At 59.6% G+C, this 19,647-nt stretch overlaps 4 protein-coding genes across 6 annotated transcripts; all 4 read left to right on the top strand.

The window, feature by feature from the left end:
• The first annotated feature begins 11 nt into the window (after nt 1–11).
• On the top strand, nt 12–3,834 carry LOC136007038 (uncharacterized). Its single transcript, XM_065664978.1, is given in 7 exon segments — nt 12–114; nt 1,132–1,497; nt 1,659–1,717; nt 2,260–2,313; nt 2,502–3,128; nt 3,130–3,154; nt 3,253–3,834. Coding segments are annotated over 7 exon segments (1,689 nt in total). The 5' UTR covers nt 12–47; the 3' UTR covers nt 3,744–3,834.
• A 903-nt stretch (nt 3,835–4,737) lies between these two features.
• On the top strand, nt 4,738–9,040 carry LOC136007035 (HLA class II histocompatibility antigen, DM beta chain-like). Of its 2 annotated transcripts, XM_065664974.1 has the most exons (6): nt 4,738–5,153; nt 6,293–6,564; nt 8,064–8,345; nt 8,458–8,571; nt 8,675–8,710; nt 8,909–9,040. In XM_065664974.1, the coding sequence occupies exons 1-6, from the start codon at nt 4,975–4,977 to the stop codon at nt 8,917–8,919; spliced, it is 894 nt and encodes a 297-aa protein (XP_065521046.1). In that variant the 5' UTR covers nt 4,738–4,974; the 3' UTR covers nt 8,920–9,040. The 2 variants fall into 2 exon arrangements, with proteins under 2 accessions (XP_065521046.1, XP_065521045.1); XM_065664973.1 differs by lacking the exon at nt 4,738–5,153 and having other exon boundaries at nt 5,423–6,564.
• A 494-nt stretch (nt 9,041–9,534) lies between these two features.
• Nucleotides 9,535–12,652, top strand: LOC136007036 (small ribosomal subunit protein uS7-like). The gene is made up of 6 exons (XM_065664975.1): nt 9,535–9,645; nt 11,126–11,231; nt 11,333–11,559; nt 11,640–11,772; nt 12,322–12,420; nt 12,526–12,652. The coding sequence occupies exons 2-6, from the start codon at nt 11,127–11,129 to the stop codon at nt 12,592–12,594; spliced, it is 633 nt and encodes a 210-aa protein (XP_065521047.1). The 5' UTR covers nt 9,535–9,645; nt 11,126; the 3' UTR covers nt 12,595–12,652.
• Nucleotides 12,653–14,289: 1,637 nt separating this feature from the next.
• LOC136007041 (negative elongation factor E-like) lies at nt 14,290–19,169 on the top strand. Of its 2 annotated transcripts, none has more exons than XM_065664980.1 (10): nt 14,290–14,742; nt 16,478–16,550; nt 16,809–16,954; nt 17,049–17,123; nt 17,215–17,249; nt 17,646–17,794; nt 17,903–18,047; nt 18,718–18,772; nt 18,856–18,958; nt 19,074–19,169. In XM_065664980.1, exons 1-10 carry the CDS (start codon nt 14,305–14,307, stop codon nt 19,154–19,156), a joined length of 1,302 nt encoding a protein of 433 aa, XP_065521052.1. In that variant the 5' UTR covers nt 14,290–14,304; the 3' UTR covers nt 19,157–19,169. The 2 variants fall into 2 exon arrangements, with proteins under 2 accessions (XP_065521052.1, XP_065521053.1); XM_065664981.1 differs by having other exon boundaries at nt 14,593–14,764.
• The last annotated feature ends 478 nt before the right edge of the window (nt 19,170–19,647 follow it).

Genomic DNA, 19,647 nt, shown 5'->3' with positions numbered 1-19,647 from the left:
ACGGTACTTATAGGGGTGCAGTGGGTGCTGCTAAGGGGTGCCGAGGGATGCAGGGGTGCTGCTATGTGGGCGCAGTGCACGCTGATGAAGGGGTGCAGAGCAGGCTGCTGTGGGGTACAAGGGGGTGCAGTGCTGCTGCTATGGGGTGCAAGGGGATGCAGTGGGTGCAGTGCACGCTACTATGGGGGCGCAGTGGGTGCTGCTAAGGGGTGCTAAGGGATGCAGTGGTACTGCTATGGGGTGCAAGGAGGTGCAGGGGGTGCAGTGGTGCTGCTATGGGGGTGCAAGGAGGTGCAGGGGGTGCAGTGGGGCTGCTATGGGGTGCGAGGAGGTGCAGTGGGGCTGCTATGGGGTGCAAGGAGGTGCAGGGGGTGCAGTGGTGCTGCTATGGGGTGCGAGGAGGTGCAGTGGGGCTGCTATGGGGTGCAAGGAGGTGCAGGGAGTGCAGTGATGCTGCTATGGGGAACGAGGGGATGCAGTGATGCTGCTATGGGGCACGAGGGGATGCAGTGATGCTGCTATGGGGTACGAGGGGATGCAGTGATGCTGCTATGGGGAACGAGGGGATGCAGCGATGCTGCTATGGGGTACAAAGGGATGCAGCGGTGCTGTTATGGGGGTGCGGTGCACGCTGCTAAGGGGGTGCAGTTCACGCTGCTGTGGGGTACCCGGGGGTGCAGTGGGTGCAGTGCGCGCTGCTATAGGGGCGCAGCAGGGCGTTTGCAGCAAGCTCTTCGCCCCCCGTAGCATCAACGCTCAGTGTGGGGCTGTGGGGCCATAGAGCAGGGGGGGTGCCCCCTAATTAACAGCGCTGGTTAATTAAGCCCGCCGGGGGGTCCCCGCTGTCCCCAGCGCTGTCACAGCACCCGAGCGCTCCCTCGGGCTCTTCTCCCCGGTGACAAGTGACGCAAGCAGAGCGCCGGCCGCCTATTGGTGGAGGGGCCGGCACCCGGTAGCACCGCGGGGTCCCATTGCGATGGGTGCTGAGGCCGTGCTGGTGGCCGTGGGGTGGCTCTGGTGGCCCTGGGGGCTGCGGGCAGCGATGGTGAGAGGTCCGGAGGGGGGGGTTAATGCAAGGGGGTCCCCTCCTTGTCCCCATCCCTGTCCCCTCCTTGTCCCTTCTCCCTATAGAGCCACAGGTCCTGTCCGAGGTCCTCTTCTGCCAACCGGATGAGCCCTCGCTGGGGCTGGCGGTGACCCTGGACACGGACCAGCTCTTCTGGTTCAACTTCTCGGGCTCTTCCTGGGTCCGGAGCGTTCCGGAGCTGCCACCGGAGCCGCCGGAGCTGGAGGCACCGGAGCTGGTCCTGAAGGATGCAGAGTTCTGCAAGAGGCTGCTCGTCGTCCTCACCAACAACGTCGTCAGCGGGCAACAGGCTCAGGCCAGGGGGTACGGGGGCATCGTGGTTGTGGTGGGCACCGTGGTCGTTACGGTTGTGATAGGTTATTGTGGTCATGGTGGGCACTGTGGTCGTGGTGGTCATCGTGGTCACTATGGTTAGGATGGGTTATTGTGGCCATGGTGGGCAAGGTGGTTGTTATGGTTGTGATAGGTTAGCATGCTCATGGTGGGCACGGTGGTCGTTATGGTTGTGATAGGTTATTGTGGTCATGGTGGGCACCGTGGTTGTGGTGGTCATTGTGGTCACTATGGTTAGGATGGGTTATTGTGGTCATGGTGGGCACCGTGGTTGTGGTGGTCATCGTGGTCGCTATGGTTAGGATAGGTTATTGTGGTCATGGTGGGCACCGTGGTCATTATGGTTGTGATAGGTTACTGTGGTCATGGTGGTCGCTATGATTAGGATGAGTTATTGTGGTCATGGTGGGCACCATGGTCGTGGTGGGCAAGGTGGTCGTTATGGTTGTGATAGCTTATTGTGATCATGGTGGTCATCGTGGTCGCTATGGTTAGGATAGGTTATTGTGGTCATGGTGGGCACCATGGTCGTGGTGGTCATTGTGGTCACTATGGTTAGGATAGGTGACTGTGGTCATGGTGGGCACCATGGTCGTGGTGGTCATCGTGGTCGCTATGGTTAGGATAGGTTATTGTGGTCATGGTGGGCACCGTGGTCATGGTGGTCGCTACGGTTAGGATGGGTTATTGTGGTCATGGTGAGCACTGTGGTCATGCTGGGCACGGTGGTCATTATGGTTGTGATAGGTTAGCATGGTCATGGTGGGCACGGTGGTCGTTATGGTTGTGATACGTTAGCATGGTCATGGTGGGCACCGTGGTCGTTATGGTTGTGATAGGTTATTGTGGTCATGGTGGGCACCGTGGTTGTGGTGGTCATCGTGGTCGCTATGGTTAGGATGGGTTATTGTGGTCATGGTGGGCACAGTGGTCGTGGTGGTCATCGTGGTTGCTATGGTTAGGAGGTTATTGTAGTCATGGGGGGCACCGTGGTCATTATGGTTATTATAGGTTAGCATGGTCATGGTGGGCACAGTGGTCGTGGTGGTCATCGTGGTCATGGTCATTGTGGTTATGGTAGGTCAACGTGGTCACTGTGGTCATGGTGGTCATCATGGTTGTCACCGTCATGGTGACTATAGTGTTCACTGTGGTCATCATAGCCATGGTGGCCATTACGGTCATTGTGGTTATGATGGGTCAACATGGTCATCATGGCCATGGCGGTCACTGTGGTTATGGTGGGTCAACGTGGTCATCATGGCCATGGTGGTCATTGTGTGGCCCTCAGGGGGACAGATTTCATCCCCGTTGCTTTTTGGGGCTGATTTTGGGCTGTAAAAGGGCCAATTTGGGACATTTCACGGGGAGGGTTTGGAGACGCGGGACCTTAAGGCCCCCCCAGAGCTCCCCCCCAACCCAAGCCCCCCTTTGTCCCCATCCCATCGCAGGGATCCCGGTGGCCAAACTCTTCCCATTGCAACCCCCGGCTTTGGGCCAACCCAACACCTTGGTGTGCCTGGTGGAGAACATCTCCCCCCCCGCCGTGGACATCACCTGGAGGGTGGACGACGTCCCCGTCACCCACGGCGTCACCCACACCGGCTACACCGCGACCAACGGCGTCACCTTCACCCGCTTCTCCTACCTCCAGGTGACCCCCAGCGCCGGGACCGCTTACAGCTGCGTCGTCACCAAGCCCCGGCCTCAACAGCTCCGCCGTGGCCTATTGGGGTGAGCGCGGTGACACCAATGGGGGGGACACCGGGGGGACAACCGCGGTTGTTCCTATCCCGTTGTTGTTGTTGTTGTTGTTGTCCCCCCCGTTGTAGTGGCGCAGGAGACGGCGGACACCGAGACGTTGTGGACGGCGCTGTGCGGCGCTGCCATGGCCTTGGGCACGGTCCCTGGCTCTGATGGGCATCGTCATGGCGGGTGGTGGCGTGGCGGAGCAGGCAAGGAGGGTGACGGGGGTCACCTCGTGCCGTTGACAACAACCCCCTATTGGTGCTGGTGCCGGTTGTCTCCATTCAGCATTAAACCCCTTTTGTCTATGGCTGCGTTAGCCGCTCTCATGGTGGCTTCTCCGATGGCTGATATGGGATTGAGCTACACATACACCCCCCCGTCCAAAACGAGGTTCCTCGGTACCGTGCCTCAGTTTCCCCGTCGTGGGATGCGGCCACAGTGGTGGCTTCTCCAGTGGCTGATAGAAGGGTTCAACCCCCACGGAGTCACCTCCAGTGTCCCCACAAGTCCCGGGTGCAGGGATGCGGCACCCACCTCATTTAGGGGTGGCCCAGGTTTGTCTGTTGGTGTCTGATGGGTCCTATCCTGCTCCTGGTCCCCAGCCATATCCTTATCCTGGTTCTGCTCTTCGTCCTGGTCCTGATGTGGGTCCTGGTCCCAGCTCTGGATCTGGATCTGGTCCTTGTCCTGGTCCCAGTTCTGGATCCGGTCCTGGTCCTGGTCCCAGTTCTGGTCCCGGTCCTGGTTCTGATGTGGGTCCTGGTCCCAGTTCTGGATCCGGTCCTGGTCCTGGTCCCAGTTCTGGTCCCGGTCCTGGTTCTGATGTGGGTCCTGGTCCCAGTTCTGGATCCGGTCCTGGTCCTAGGTCCCAGTTCTGGTCCTGGTTCTGATGTGGGTCCTGGTCCCAGTTCTGGTCCTGGTTCTGATGTGGGTCCTGGTCCCAGTACTGGATCCAGTCCTGGTCCTGGTCCCAGTTCTGGTCCCGGTTCTGATGTGGGTCCTGGTCCCAGTTCTGGATCCGGTCCTGGTCCTGGTCCCGGTCCTGGTCCTGGTCCCAGTTCTGGTCCCGGTTCCGATGTGGGTCCTGGTCCCAGTTCTGGATCCGGTCCTGGTCCTGGTCCCAGTTCTGGTCCCGGTTCTGATGTGGGTCCTGGTCCCAGTTCTGGATCCGGTCCTGGTCCTGGTCCCGGTCCTGGTCCTGGTCCCAGTTCTGGTCCCGGTTCTGATGTGGGTCCTGGTCCCAGTTCTGGATCCGGTCCTGGTTCTGGTCCCGGTTCTGATGTGGGTCCTGGTCCCAGTTCTGGATCCGGTCCTGGTCCTGGGTCCCAGTTCTGTTCCCGGTTCTGATGTGGGTCCTGGTCCCATTTCTGGTCCTGCTCCCGGTACTGGTCCTGGTCCCAGTTCTGGATCCGGTCCTGGTTCTGGTCCCGGTTCTGATGTGGGTCCTGATCCCAGTTCTGGATCTGGTCCTGGTCCTGGTCCCAGTTCTGGTCCCGGTTCTGATGTGGGTCCTGGTCCCAGTTCTGGATCCGGTCCTGGTCCTGGTCTTGGTCCTGGTCCTCGGTCCCAGTTCTGGTCGTGGTCCCCGGTCCTGGATCTGCTCCTGCTCCGGATCCTGCCCCACTCCCGATCCCGGTCCCATTCCCCATCCCGCTCCCTCCTTGCCCCCCCCATGTCCATCACCCCCCAGCAGAGACCCCGGCTTTAGGGGGGGTCAAAGCAGGGTCCAACGCGCCGGTCCCGTCCCCCCCCCACCGCGATGTCCCGACTGTGGCTGCCGCCGGCATCTTCTGCCCTGGCAACTGATGACGCGCATCCAGCGCGGGCTCTCATTGGCTGCCTCACGGATGGGTCACTCCCCTTGCCCAGTGACCCACGGATGTGGGGCAGGGCCCCGGGGGGGGGGGGAGAGCAGGAGGCCCTCGGCAGGACCCAGAGATGCTGCTGCTGCTGCTGGGGCTGGTGCTGGGGGGCCGGGGGGCAGGTGGGGACCGGAAGAGGGGGATTTGGGGGTGATCGGGGTGGGGGGAAGAGCCCTATGGGACATTGGGGAGGGTTTGGGGGGGCTCAGCCCTATGGGACATTGGGGAGGGTTTGGGGGGGCTCAGCCCTGTGGGACATTGGGGAGGGTTTGGGGGGACTCAGCCCTATGGGGCATTGGGGAGGGTTTGGGGGGGCTCAGCCCTGGGGGGCTCAGCCCTGGGGGTCCCCAAGTGATGATTTCAAGCGGCTGGAGGGGTTGGGATTGATGGGGAGATGGGAATGGGGATGGATGGGGATGGATGGAGGTGCATTGGGATGGATGGATGCGGATGGAGGTGCGTTGGGATGCACAGATGTGCGTTGGGATGCAGGGAAGTGCATTGGGATGCAGAGGTGCATTGGGATTGGTGGATGGAGGTGCACTGGGGTGCATGGATGGAAGTGCATTGGGATGGATGGGGGTGCATTGGGATGCATGGATGGAGGTGCGTTGGGATGGATGGATGGGGATGGATGGATGGAGGTGCATTGGGACGGATGGATAGATGGATGGAGGTGCGTTGGGATGCAGGGAAGTGCATTGGGATGCAGAGAGGTGCATTGGGATGCATGGATGGATGGAGGTGCGTTGGGATGGATGGATGGAGGTGCATTGGGATGGATGGATGGATGGATGGAGGTGCGTTTGGATGGATGGATGGAGGCGCGTTGGGATGGATGGATGGTGCATTGGGATGGATGGATGGGGATGGATGGATGGAGGTGCATTGGGCTGGATGGATGGATGGAGGTGCATTGGGCTGGATGGATGGAGGTGCATTGGGACGGATGGATGGAGGTGCATTGGGATGGATGGATGGATGGTGCATTGGGACGCATGCATGGAGGTGCATTGGGACGCATGCATGGAGGTGCATTGGGACGCATGCATGGAGGTGCATTGGGACGCATGCATGGAGGTGCATTGGGACGCATGCATGGAGGTGCATTGGGACGCATGCATGGAGGTGCATTGGGACGCATGCATGGAGGTGCATTGGGACGCATGCATGGAGGTGCATTGGGACGCATGCATGGAGGTGTGGGGGCTGCAGGCAGCGCTCACCCCCCGGAGCTTCTCCCCCCGTGTCCCCTCCGCAGCCGCCTTCGTGGTGCAGCTCTGGGGCTCCTGCACTCTGGCTCCCAACGGCTCCGTCCCCGGCTTCGTGCTGGGCTTCAACGGGGCCCCCCTGGTGTGCTCCGAGCCCGGCACCCCCGGCCGCACCGTGCCCTGCACCGTGGGGGTGCTGGGGGACATCGCCGAGGCCCTGGCCCAGTCGCTGAGCATGAACCCGGCCTGGAGGCAGAGGATGAGGGAGAGGGAGCGCGCCTGCAGCCGCCTGCGGCCCACAGCATCAGCGGCCTGGGCAGCGGTGGGTGAGGGGGACGGGGGGTGGTCAAGGGGGACATTGAATGGGGGTGGTCAATGGGGACATTGAATGGGGGTGGTCAATGGGGGTGGTCAAGGGGGACATTGAATGGGGGTGGTCAATGGGAGTGGTCAAGGGGGACATTGAATGGGGGTGGTCAATGGGGACATTGAATGGGGATGGTCAATGGGGGTGGTCAATGGGGACATTGAATGGGGGTGGTCAATGGGGACATTGAATGGGGATGGTCAATGGGGGTGGTCAAGGGGGACATTGAATGGGGGTGGTCAATGGGGGTGGTCAATGGGGACATTGAATGGGGGTGGTCAAGGGGAGTGGTCAAGGGGGACATTGAATGGGGATGGTCAATGGGGATGGTCAATGGGGGTGGTCAAGGGGGACATTGAATGGGGGTGGTCAAGGGGGGTGGTCAATGGGGACATTGAATGGGGGTGGTCAATGGGGGTGGTCAATGGGGACATTGAATGGGGGTGGTCAGGGGGGTGGTCAATGGGGACATTGAATGGGGGTGGTCAATGGGGGTGGTCAATGGGGACATTGAATGGGGGTGGTCAATGGGGATGGTCAATGGATCCTGTTAATGGGTCCAGACAATGAGGCCTGTCAATGTGGACAGTCAGTGGGGATGGTCAATGGTGACGGTCAATGGGGATGGTCAGTGGGTGTGGTCAATGGGTCCTGTCAATGGGGCCGGACAATGAGGCTGGTCAATGCGGACAGTCAATGAGCATGGTCAATGGGGGTGGTCAATGGGTCCTGTCAGTGGGGCCAGTCAATGGGTCCTGTCAGTGGGGCCGGTCAATGGGGCCAGTCAATGGGATGGTCAATGGGTCCTGTCAATGGGGATGGTCAATGGGTCCTGTCAATGGGGATGGTCAATGGGGATGGTCAATGGGTCCTGTCAGTGGGTCCTGTCAATAGGTCCTGTCAATGGGGATGGTCAATGGGTCCTGTCAATGGGGATGGTCACTGGGGATGGTCAATGGGTCTTGTCAATGGGGCTGGTCAATGGGTCTTGTCAATGGGGCTGGTCAATGGGTCTTGTCAATGGGGCCGGTCAATGGGGCCAGTCAATGGGGCCAGTCAATGGGTCCTGTCAATGGGTCCTGTCAATGGGGATGGTCAATGGGTCCTGTCAATGGGTCCTGTCAATCGGGATGGTCAGTGAGGCCAGTCAATGGGGCCGGTCAATGGGGATGGTCAATGGGGATGGTCAATGGGGATGGTCAATGGGTCCTGTCAATGGGGCTGGTCAATAGGTCCTGTCAATGGGGATGGTCAATGGGTCCTGTCAATGGGGCTGGTCAATAGGTCCTGTCAGTGGGGATGGTCAATGGTCCTGTCAATGGGGATGGTCAATAGGTCCTGTCAGTGGGGATGGTCAATGGGGATGGTCAGTAGGTGTGGTCAATGGGTCCTGACAATGGGGATGGTCAATGGGTCCTGTCAACGGGGCGGTCAACGTCCTCCCTTCCCCACAGCCCCCCCCCGGGCCCGCATCACCTCCTCATCCTCCGGGGACTCCTCGGTGCCCGTGCTCCTCACGTGCCACGTGTGGGGCTTCTACCCCCCGGCCGTCACCGTCCTTTGGCTGCACAACGGGGACCTGGTCCCCCCCGGTGACAAACCCCCCCCCCTTGTCCCCAATGGGGACCTCACCTACCAGACCCAGCTCACCCTCATGGCGGCCCCGGCCCATGGGGACACCTTCACCTGCTCCGTGCAACACCCGGCCCTGGACCAACCCCTCTTGGTGGATTGGGGTAAGTCGGGGGGGGGGGGGGCACCCCCTTTTCTTTGTCACCCCAAATGGGGGGGGGGGGGGGTGTGTATGACATCATCTCACGGTGTTGCGTCCCCCCCCTTCCTCTCCAGGTCATGGCTTGTCCCCTGCGCTGCTGGTGAAGGTGGTAGCGGCCACCGTGGTGCTGCTCTTGGGGGTCGGGGTCTTCGCCATTGGGCTCCATCGCTACCGGGCCCCGGCACCGGGTGAGACCATGGGGACGGGGACAGTGTTTTGGGGGTGACACGGACCCTCCTCACCCCCCTCTCCCCACCACCTTCCCCCCCCCTCCATTCACCCCCTTTGCAGGTTACACCCCCATCGAAGGTGACACCCGCCCCATAGGTAAGGCCACGTGTGTGTCCCCCCCCCATCCCCATAGACCCCCCCACCCCGTTCTCCTGCCCCCCACGTGTGTGACCCCCCCCCATCCCCATAGACCCCCCCACCCCGTTCTGCTGCCCCCCACGTGTGTGTCCCCCCCATCCCCATAGACCCCCCCACCCATTCTGCTGCCCCCCCACGTGTGTGTCCCCATTGCAGGCAGCATCTGAGGATCCCCCCCCCCCCGTTCTTCGCAGTGGTGACATCCGGATGGTACCATTCACCCCGGGGTGGGGGGGGACACGGACACACACCCGCACGTTGCTGGTGGCAATAAAGATGCTCCATGGCCTTGTGGTGGTGGTGACAATGGGGCTCGGCACCGCGATGTGGGGCAGGGGGGGCACGGGCCCTGCTCTGCGCTATGGGGTGGCCTGGGGGTGTCCCCTATGTCCCCCTATGGTGGTCGCACCCGTCCCGTCCCCGTCCCCCCCCCCCCCCCCAAGGGTCTGGTTGACATCTCACCTCCCACTGATCTGCCTGGCACCCGATGACGTCAGCCGCGATTCGAGGTCTGATTGGTGCCGCGGCGCGGCTTCGCCAATCACGGGCCGTAGAGGGACCGGAGCAGGGTTTGGGGTCTCCCTCGTTGCCCACCAGCCCCGAACGCCCCCGCCCCCCCTTTGTGCCCCCTTTGTGCCCCCTTTGTGCCCCCTTTGTGCCCCCTCTGCCCCCAATGGCCCCTTCCCGTGCCCCACAAGCGCCATTTGGGCACTTACCCTCAACAAACATGGCGGATGAGGCTTCGCTACCCCACTGCGCATGCTCAAAGCCCTCCGACGGGGCTGCGCCTGCGGCGCTGCGCATGCGCGACGGCGAGCGAGCCCTTGCATAAGAGCCCGGGAAACCCCGTCTCGGGCCTTTCAGTAGGCCCGAGCCGCCGCCGGTGCCGCCATGTGAGGGGCAATGGGGTGTCTGTGGGGCTGAGGGGGGACATGGGGCCCTATGGGGTGTCTGTGGGGCTGAGGGGGGACATGGGGCCCTATGGGGTGTCTGTGGGGCTGAGGGGGGGACATGGGGCCCTATGGGGTGTCTGTGGGGCTGAGGGGGGGACATGGGGCCCTATGGGGTGTCTGTGGGGCTGAGGGGGGACATGGGGCCCTATGGGGTGTCTGTGGAGCTGAGGGGGGGACATGGGGCCCTATGGGGTGTCTGTGGGGCTGAGGGGGGAAAATGGGGCTTGTATGGGGTGTCTATGGGGCTGAGGGGGGGAAGTCGGGGGCTCAGGGGTGTCTATGGGGCTGAGGGGGGGACATGGGCCCCTATGGGGTGTCTATGGGGCTGAGGGGGGGAAATGGGCCTCTATGGGGCAGGTATGGGGCTGAGCAGAGGAAATGGGTGTCTATGGGGTGCCTGTGGGGCTGAGGAGGTGAAATGGGGCTTGTATGGGGTGTCTATGGGGCTGAGGGGGGGGAATGGGGGGCCTCAGGGGTGTCTGTGGGGCCTCTGTGGGGCTGAGGGGAGGAAATGGGGCCCTATGGGGTGTCTGTGGGGCTGAGGAGGGGATATGGGGCCCTATGGGGTGTCTACGGGGCTGAGGAGGGGAAATGGGGCTCATCTGGGGGGTGTGTGGGGCTGAGGGGGGGAAATGGGGGCTCAGGGGTGTCTGTGGGGCCTCTATGGGGCTTAATGGAGGAAATGGGGGCCTATGGGGTGTCTATGGGGCTGAGTGGGGGAAATGGGTGTCTATGGGGTGTCTGTGGAGCTGAGGGGGGGGAAAGAGTGTCTATGGGGCTGAGGAGGGGAAATTGTACTTTGTGGGGTGTCTGTGGGGCCTCTATGGGGCTTAATGGAGGAAATGGGGGCCTATGGGGTATCTATGGGGCTGAGTGGGGGAAATGGGTGTCTATGGGGTGTCTGTGGAGCTGACGGGGGGGGAAAGAGTGTCTATGGGGCTGAGGAGGGGAAATTGTACTCTGTGAGGTGTCTATGGGGCTGAGGGGGGGAAATGGGGGGCTCAGAGGTGTGTATGGGGCTGAGGAGAGGAAATGGGTGTCTATGGGGCTGAGGGGGGAAAATTGGCCTCTATGGGATGTCTATGGGGCTGAGGGGGGAAAATGAGCCTCTATGGGGCATGTATGGAGCTGGGGAGGGAGGGGAAATGAGTGTCTGTGGGGCTGAGGAGATGAAAAGCGGGGCTATGGGGTATCTATGGGGCTGAGGAGGGGAAACGGGGCTTGTGTGGGGCTCTAAGCTGGGACTTGAGGGGCTCATCCCTGTCCTCTCCATTCCCTCTCCCGTTGGATCCCACCTCGTGCCCCTCATCGATGGGATTTGCTCCTCATCCCCCCATCCCCCATCCCCCAACTTCGGGCTCTGAGGCTGCACCCCCTTAACCCCCCCCCCCCCTTTTTTTTTTTCCATGGATATTCCCAGTATGTCCGACTGGGAAACCGCTCCAGCCGTGACCGAGACCCCGGACATCAAACTCTTTGGGAAGTGGAGCACGGATGACGTCCAGATCAACGACATCTCCTTGCAGGTACCACAGTGAGGGGGGGGGTACAACCCTTCCCATGGCATTCCCACTGTTGGGAATTCCTTTGGGATTCACCCCCCCTTTTCCCTTTCTTCCCCCTATAGGATTACATTGCCGTCAAGGAGAAGTATGCCAAGTACTTACCCCACAGCGCCGGGCGCTACGCGGCCAAACGCTTCCGGAAGGCTCAGTGCCCCATTGTGGAGCGGCTCACCAATTCCATGATGATGCACGGCCGGAATAACGGGAAGAAGCTCATGACCGTGCGCATCGTCAAGCACGCCTTCGAGATCATCCACCTCCTCACCGGAGAGGTGGGAATGCCGCATCTGTGGGGCACCCCATATCCCTTTTCATCCTCCGTATTCCCTATTAATGCTGATTCCACCCCTCTCCTTTTGTCCATTCCAGAACCACTCTGCAGGTCCTGGTCAACGCCATCATCAATTCCGGCCCTCGGGAAGACTCCACCCGGATCGGCCGCGCGCGGCACCGTGTGCGGCGCCAGGCCGTGGACGTGTCCCCCCTTCGCCGCGTCAATCAGGTACCCCCCCCCCCCTTGTATCCCGTTTTCCATCCCTAATTCCCATCTTTAGCCCATTTGGCTCCCTGCATCCCAACATCCGCTTTTCCATCCCTAATTCCCATCTTTTCCTTTAGCCCATTTGGCCTCCCTGCATCCCAACATCCCCTTTTCCACCCCTAATTCCCATCTTTAGCCCATTTGGCTCCCTGCATCCCAAATCCCTTTTCCACCCCTAATTCCCATCTTTAGCCCATTTGGCTCCCTGCATCCCAACGCCCCCTTTTCCATCCCTAATTCCCGTCTTTTCCTTTAGCCCATTTGGCTCCCTGCATCCCAACATCCCCTTTTCCACCCCTAATTCCCATCTTTAGCCCATTTGGCTCCCTGCATCCCAACATCCCCTTTTCCATCCCAAATCCCATCTTTAGCCCATTTGGCTCCCTGCATCCCAACACCCCCTTTTCCATCCCTAATTCCCAACCTTTTCCTTTAAGCCATTTGACTCCCCATCCCTGCATCCCAACATCCATCCCCTTTTCCATCCCTCATTCCCACCTTTTCCTTCAGGCCATTTGGCTCCTGTGCACCGGAGCCCGGGAAGCCGCGTTCCGCAACATCAAGACCATTGCGGAATGCTTGGCGGATGAGCTCATCAACGCCGCCAAGGTGAGGAGGAGGAGGATGGGATGCGGGGATCACCTTTGTGCCATTCCCATTGGGAATGGGGACGCACGGATCCCCCCATATCCGACCTTGATCCCTTCCTTCCAGGGCTCTTCCAACTCCTACGCCATCAAGAAGAAGGATGAGCTGGAGCGCGTGGCCAAATCCAACCGTTAGGAGCCCCCGTCGGCTCTTCCCTAATAAATGGCCTTTGCCTTTGGATGGCCTTGGAAAAGAGCAGGGAAAACCTGGATCAAGGGATGGGATAAAGGGAACGGGGCAAGGAGATTCCCCCCTCCGCTGGGATGGGGTCGATGGGGAAAGGTTGGGATGCTCCAGTGGCAGCGGGCCCCGTGGCGTTGGGCCTTTCCTCCTAAACCAAGCTGGGGTTCCCTGGAATTGCCCCAAAACCACCTGGAATTGCCCCAAACCACCTGGAATTGCCCCAAAACCACCTGGAATTGCCCCCAAAACCACCTGGAATTGCCCCCAAAATAGCACGAATCAGCCCAGTTTGACCCAAAAGGGCCCCAAAAAGGACCTGAACGCCCTGATGGGGGGTTTGGGGGGGTAGGTTTAGGGGGTTTGGGGGGTATTTTGGGGGTATATCAGGGTATTTTGGGGATATTTCAGGATATTTTGGGGGTTTTGTGGTATTTCGGGGGTATTTCAGGGTATTTTGGGTTTTTTTCAGGGTATTTGGGGGATATTTCAGGGTATTTCGGGGGTTTGGTATTTTGGGGGTATTTCAGGGTATTTTGGGGGTATTTCAGGATATTTCGGGGGTTTTGTGGGATTTGGGGGTATTTTGGGGTGGTTTTGTGGTATTTGGGGGGTATTTTCAAGGTTTGTGGTGTTTTCAGGGTATTTCAGTATGTTTTGGGGTTATTTTGAGGTTTTGTGGGATTTGGGTATTTCAGTGGATTTTGGGGGCGTTTTGGGGTGGTTTTGTGATATTTTGGGGGTATTTCAGTGGATTTTGGGGGCGTTTTGGGGTGGTTTTGTGATATTTTGGGGGTATTTCAGTGGATTTTGGGGGTGTTTTGGGGGATCTTGGGGGTATTTCAGTGGACTTTGGGAGTGTTTTGGGGTGTTTTTGCTATATTTTGGGGGTATTTCAGTATATTGGGGTTATTTTGAGGTTTTGTGGGATTTTGGAGGTGTTTTGTGGGATTTTGGGGTGGGTTTGTGATATTGTGGGGGTATTTCAGTATATTTTGGGGGTATTTTGAGGTTTTCTGGTATTTTGGGGGTATTTCAGTGGATTTTGGGGTGGTTTTGTGATATTTTGGGGTATTTCAGTATATTTTGGGGTTATATTGAGGTGGGATTTTGGGGGTATTTTGGGGTGGGTTTGTGATATTGTGGGGGTATTTCAGTATATTTTGGGGGTATTTTGAGGTTTTCTGGTATTTTGGGGGTATTTCAGTGGATTTTGGGGTGGTTTTGTGATATTTTGGGGTATTTCAGTATATTTTGGGGTTATTTTGAGGTGGGATTTTGGGGGTATTTTGGGGTGGGTTTGTGATATTGTGGGGGTATTTCAGTATATTTTGGGGGTGTTTTGTGGGATTTTGGGGGTATTTTGGGGTGAGTTTGCGATATTGTGGGGGTATTTTGGTATGTTTTGGGGGTATTTTGAGGTTTTGTGGTGTTTTGGGGGTATTTCAGTGGATTTTGGGGGTGTTTTGGGGTGGTTTTGTGATATTTTGGGGGTATTTCAGTGTATTTTGGGGGTATTTTGAGGTTTTGTGGTATTTTGGGGGTATTTTGAGGTTTTGTGGTGTTTTGGGGGTATTTCAGTGGGTTTTGGGGGTGGTTTCATGGTATTGCAGGGGTATTTTGGGGTGGTTTAGGGGTATTTTATGCCCTCCCATCGCCCCACCGATGCGCTCCGCACGCTCCCCCCACGCCCCGGAACCACTCTTCCCCCTGCCCTCGCTGCAGGGCGGAAGTACGGGGAGGCCGGACCGGAAGTACCTGCGGCATCCCGGCGGAAGCTTTTGCGCTTTCCCCGCGCTTTCGTTTTCTCTCTCCACCAATCAGCGTGCAGCCCGCCCCTCATCCAACCAACCGGCGGCCGTCGCTAGGCAGGTTATGCAAATGAAGGGGAAGTGGCGCGGTGCACTGGGGGCCGGCGCTGGTTCCGTCCCTGCTGCGGTCGGGTCCTACCGGTACCCCCGTGTTACCGGTACCCCCCTCTTTACCGGTGCCCCCGTGTTACCGGTACCCCCCTTTTTACCGGTGCCCCCGTGTTACCGGTCCCCCCGCGATGCTGGCGCTGCCCCCGGGGCTCACGGAGGAGGAGGAGGCGCTGCAGAAGCGGTTCGCGAAGCTGAGGAAGAAGGTGGGGGGGGGAATGGGGGGCTGTGGGGGGGGGTTATGGGGGTTATAAGGGGGCTATGGGGGGCTATTGGGTCTTATTACGGGTTATGGGGGTCTATGGAGGGCTATGCGGGGCCTATAGGGGGTTATGGGGGGGTTATAAGGGGTCTATGGGGGGGCTATGCGGTCTTATTAGGGGCTATGGGGGGTTATAGGGGATCTATGGGGGGCTATAGGGGGGCTATGGGGTCTTATTACAGGCTATGGGGGGGCTATGGGGTCTTATTAGGGGCTATGGGGGGCTATTGGGTGTTATTATGGGTTATGGGGGTCTATGGAGGGCTATAGGGGGCTATGGGGGGGTTATAAGAGGGTCTGTGGAGGGCTATGGGGGTCTATGGAGGGGGCTATGCGGTCTTATTGGAGGCTGTGGGGGGTTATGGGGGGTTAGAAGGGGGCTATGGGGTCTATGGAGGGGGCTATGGGGTCTTATTAGGGGTTATGGGGGGGTTATAAGGGGCCTATGGAGGGCTATGGTGGGGGGTCAAGGGATCTTATTAGGGGCTATGGGGGTCTATGGAGGGTTATGGGGGGGCTATAGGGGGTTTGGGGGGGCTATTGGGTCTTATTAGGGGTTATGGGGGGCTATGGGGGTTTATGGAGCGCTATGGGGGGGCTATGGGGTCTTATTAGGAGCTATAGGGGGTTATGGGGGGGTTATAAGGGGTCTATGGAGGGCTATTGGGGGCTATGGGGGGGCTATGGGGTCTTATTAGGGGCTATGGGGTCTTATTAGGGGTTATGAAGGGTTATGGGGGGTTATAAGGGGGCTGTGGGGTCTTACTAGGGGCTATGGGGGTTATGGAGGGGTTATTAGGGGTCTTTGGAGGGCTGTGGGTGGCTATGGGGGGGCTATGGCATCTTATTAGGGGCTATGGGGGTCTATGGAGGGCTATGGGGGGTTATGGGAGGTTATAAGGGGGCTATGGAGGGCTATGGGGGGTTATAAGGGGGCTATGGGGGGCTATTGGGTGTTATTACGGGTTATGGGGGTCTATGGAGGGCTATGAGGGGCCTATAGCGGGCTATGGTGGGGGTTATAAGGGGTCTTTGGAGGGCTATGGGGTCTTATTAGGGGCTATGGGGGGTTATGGGGGGGTTATTAGGGGTCTTTGGAGGGCTATGGGGGGGCTATGGCCTCTTATTAGGGGCTATGGGGGTCTATGGGGGGTTATGGGAGGTGATAAGGGGACTATGGGGGGCTATAGGGGGGACTGTTGGGTCTTATTACGGGTTATGGGGGGTCTATGGAGGGCTATGCGGGGCCTATAGGGGGCTATGGGGGGTTATGGGGGTGTTATAAGGGGTCTATGGGGGGGCTATGGGGTCTTATTGGGGGTTACGGGGGGCTATGGGAGTTTATTAGGGGCTATGGGGGGTTATAAGGGGTCTATGGAGGACTACGTGGGGGCCATGGGGTGTTACGGGGGGCTATGGGGAGTTATTGGGGGCTATGGGGGGTTATAAGGGGTCTAGGGGGGGGCTTAAGGGGATGCTATTGGAGTTGAGGGTGTTAATGGGGGGCTATGGGGGTGAGTGGGGGTTTCTCTATGGGGTTTGAGGGGTCTCTATGGGTCTCTATGGGGTTTGGGGGGTCTCTATGGGTCTCTAGAGGTCTCTATGGGGTCTCGGGGGTGCTGGGGTGCCCCTGACCCCCCCATTCCCCCCCCCACAGAAGAAGGCGCTGTTGGCACTGAAGAAGCAGCAGAACGCGGCTGGACCCAGCGGGCAGGGGGGGATCAAGCGATGTGAGGGGGGGGGGGGGGCCGGACCCATGGGGGGGTCACTGGGGGGGGGGGGGGGATTTGGGGCCCTATGGGGCTAAAGGGGCTGTTCCCCACCCCCACCCCCAACCCTGTTTATTTGGGGGTCCCTATGGATACCCCTAGGTGGATTTTGGGGTCCTTGGGGTGGGTTTTGGGGGTCAATGGGGGGGGGGGGGGGGTGGGTTGCCCCACACTTGGGGGTCCCCATAGGGGTCTATGTGTGTGTGTGTGTCCCCATAGCCCTATCGGATCAGCCCCCCCTGGACACGGCCATGGCCACGGAGCAGGCGAAGCTGTTGGTGAAGTCGGGGGCCATCAGCGCCATCAAGGCCGAGACCAAGAACTCGGGGTTCAAACGCTCCCGGACCCTCGAGGGCAAACTTAAGGTGGGGGCCCCCCCAAAATCCAACCCCCCCCCCCCAAGGGACCCCAAACCCCATTGTTGGGGGGGGGGGACTCATTACCTTGGGTACCCCATAGGACCCCGAGAAGGGCCCGATCCCGACCTTCCAGCCCTTCCAACGCAGCATCTCGGCTGATGATGACACCCAAGAGGTACCTGGGGGGGGGGGGGGGGCGGGGGACGGTCCCCCACATTTTGGGGGCCCCCCCATCACCATGTTCCCCCCCTCCCCCCCACCTTCAGTCTCGTCGACCGCAGAGGAAGTCGCTCTATGAGAGGTAAAGCTGCCCCCCCCTCCATAAGTTGGGGTCCCACCCATTGATTTTGGACCCCCCCATTCATTTGGAGTCCCCCCCCCCCCCCATTGATTTTGTCCTCCCCATTCATTTGGGGTCCCCCCCCCATTGATTTTGTCCCCCCCCCATTCATTTGGGGTCCCCCTCCCATTGATTTTGTCCCCCCCCATTCATTTGGGGTCCCCCCCCCATTGATTTTGGACCCCCCCCTATTGATTTTGGACCCCCCCCATTCATTTGGAGGACCCCTCCCATTCATTTGGGGTCCCCCCCTATTGATTTTGGACCCCCCCCATTCATTTGGGGTGTTCCCCCCCCCCATTGATTTTGGACCCCCCCCCCCCCCATTCATTTGGGATCCGTCCCCCCCCCCCGCAGCTTTGTGAGTGCCAGCGAGAGGCTGCGGGACTCTGAGGGGGGGTCGAGCTCAAGGGGGGACCCCCCCGAGCGGGGGGAGCGGCGCCTGGATTGGGAGCAGGACCCGGAGCCAGAGGAGCGGAGCCGGGACCGGGATGGACCATTCCGAAGTATGGGGGGGGAACAACCCAAACCGGGGTCCCCAAGGGGGGTGGTTTTGGGGGGGGAGGGGGGTCCCTCACCCCATTTTTCTCCCCCCCCCCCCCCCCCCACTCCAGGGTCGGACTCGTTCCCCGAGCGCCGCCCCCCCCGGAAGGGGAACACTTTGTACGTGCACGGGGTGGAGCTGAGCCCGGAGCTGCTGCGCGGAGCCTTCAGCCCCTTCGGAGCCATCATCGACCTGGCCATGGACACCCCCAGGAAGTGGGCGGGGCGCTTGGGGTGGGGGGGCGTGGCTTGTGATGAGTTATTGGGGGGGGCGGGGGGTGTCCCCCATTCATCTGCATGGGGTCCCATTGATGAAAAGCTAAGGGAAAGGGGCGGGGTCAAGCTTCAACCCCGTTGGGTATAAGTGAGTTGTCTCCCTCTGAGGGGCGGGGCTAAAGGAAAGGGGCGGGGTCAGGCTTGAAGCTCATTGGCTATAAGTGAGTTGTCACCCTTTAAGAGGCGGGGCTAAAAGAAAGGGGCGGGGCCAAGCTGCAACCCCATTAGGTGGGAGTTGTCTCCCTTTAAGGGGCGTGGCTAAAGGAAAGGGGCGGGGTCAAGCTTCAACCCCATTGGCTATGAGTGCATTGTCTCCCTTTAAGGGGAGGGGCAAGCTTCGTGAGTTGTCTCCCTTTAAGGGGCGGGGCTAACAGAAAAGGGCGGGGCCACGCTTCAACCCCATTGGCTTTAAGTGCGTTGTCTCCCTCTAAGGGGCGGGGCTAAAGGAAAGGGGAGGGTCTAAGCTTCAACCCCGTTGGCTATAAGTGATTTGTCTCCCTTAAAGGGGTGGGGCTAAATAGAGTGGGAGGGGCTAAGGGACAGAGCTGATTGGATGAGCATGGTCAAAGGGGGGCGTGTCCTGATGTAACTCCGCCCTCTCCCTCCCCAGCTGCGCCTTTGTCACCTATGAGAAGATGGAATCAGCGGATCAGGCCATTGCCGAGGTGGGGTGGGGGGGACCTGGGGGTGATGTGGGGCTCTATGGGGGGGGGTTTTGGGGTGCTGACCCCCCCCTTACCCCCTCCAGTTGAATGGGGCCGTGGTCCAGGACGTGCAGCTCAAAGTCAGCATCGCCCGGAAGCAGCCGCTGCTGGATGCGGCCACCGGGAAGTCGCTGTGGGGGTCCCTGGGTGAGTGCTGGAGGGTCCTATGGGTCCCAGGGACCCCATAACACCCCCTATGGGGTGACAATGGGGTTCCCCCGTTTGTCCCTGACCCCCATTTCTTGTCCATACCCCCCCACAGCGGTGAAGAACAGCGCGAAGGGCTCCCACAGGGACAAGCGCACGCAGATTGTCTACAATGAAGACCTCTTTGGGGGGCAATAAATGATTCCCCCCCTTTCAGTGGTGCCTGTTTGGGGGGTCCCAATCTCATGGGGGGGATCCCCTTAAGCATTTTGGGGGGGGTGGCATCAATGGGGGGGTAACACATACAGAAAGGGTGTTATTGGGGGTCACAATGGGGTTATTAGTGGTCAAAGAGGGTCTCTATGGGGCAGAAGGGGGGTTATTTGGCTCATGGTGGGGTCATTCCGCTCCCCCCCCCAGTATCTGCAGTGACCTCCCCAGTCCCCTCCATTCCAGTCCATTTGGGGGCATTTTAGGAGGGGGTGTTAGTATAAAACACACCAAAACCAGCCCTAAATACCCCAAAACATACTGGAACACCCCAAGAAATACCCCAAAAGGCACTGAAATACCCTAAAATACCCCAAAAGGCGCTGAAATACCCTAAACTACCCCAAAAGGCACTAAAATACCCCAAAAGGCGCTGAAATACCCTAAACTACCCCAAAAGGCGCTGAAATACCCTAAAA

Source organism: Lathamus discolor, unplaced genomic scaffold (assembly GCF_037157495.1).
Source record: "Lathamus discolor isolate bLatDis1 unplaced genomic scaffold, bLatDis1.hap1 Scaffold_89, whole genome shotgun sequence".
Taxonomy (NCBI): domain Eukaryota; kingdom Metazoa; phylum Chordata; class Aves; order Psittaciformes; family Psittacidae; genus Lathamus; species Lathamus discolor.
The sequence above is the reverse complement of the archived record's forward strand: the minus strand, read 5'-3'. Positions and strand labels throughout refer to the sequence as shown.

Bases quoted from the DNA above. Each gene is read 5' to 3' on its own strand.
- LOC136007041 (XM_065664980.1), top strand. From the start codon at position 14,305: ATGCGCTCCGCACGCTCCCCCCACGCCCCGGAACCACTCTTCCCCCTG. The intron at 16,551-16,808 runs GTGAGGGGGGGG...GTGTCCCCATAG, and splicing joins GCAGGGGGGGATCAAGCGAT to CCCTATCGGATCAGCCCCCC. The intron at 18,773-18,855 runs GTGGGGTGGGGG...TACCCCCTCCAG, and splicing joins CGGATCAGGCCATTGCCGAG to TTGAATGGGGCCGTGGTCCA.
- LOC136007036 (XM_065664975.1), top strand. From the start codon at position 11,127: ATGTCCGACTGGGAAACCGCTCCAGCCGTGACCGAGACCCCGGACATC. The intron at 11,560-11,639 runs GTGGGGCACCCC...TGTCCATTCCAG, and splicing joins GAGGTGGGAATGCCGCATCT to AACCACTCTGCAGGTCCTGG. The intron at 12,421-12,525 runs GTGAGGAGGAGG...CCTTCCTTCCAG, and splicing joins AGCTCATCAACGCCGCCAAG to GGCTCTTCCAACTCCTACGC.
- LOC136007035 (XM_065664973.1), top strand. From the start codon at position 5,442: ATGGGGATGGATGGAGGTGCATTGGGATGGATGGATGCGGATGGAGGT. The intron at 6,565-8,063 runs GTGGGTGAGGGG...CCTTCCCCACAG, and splicing joins CATCAGCGGCCTGGGCAGCG to CCCCCCCCCGGGCCCGCATC. The intron at 8,572-8,674 runs GTGAGACCATGG...CCCCCTTTGCAG, and splicing joins CTACCGGGCCCCGGCACCGG to GTTACACCCCCATCGAAGGT.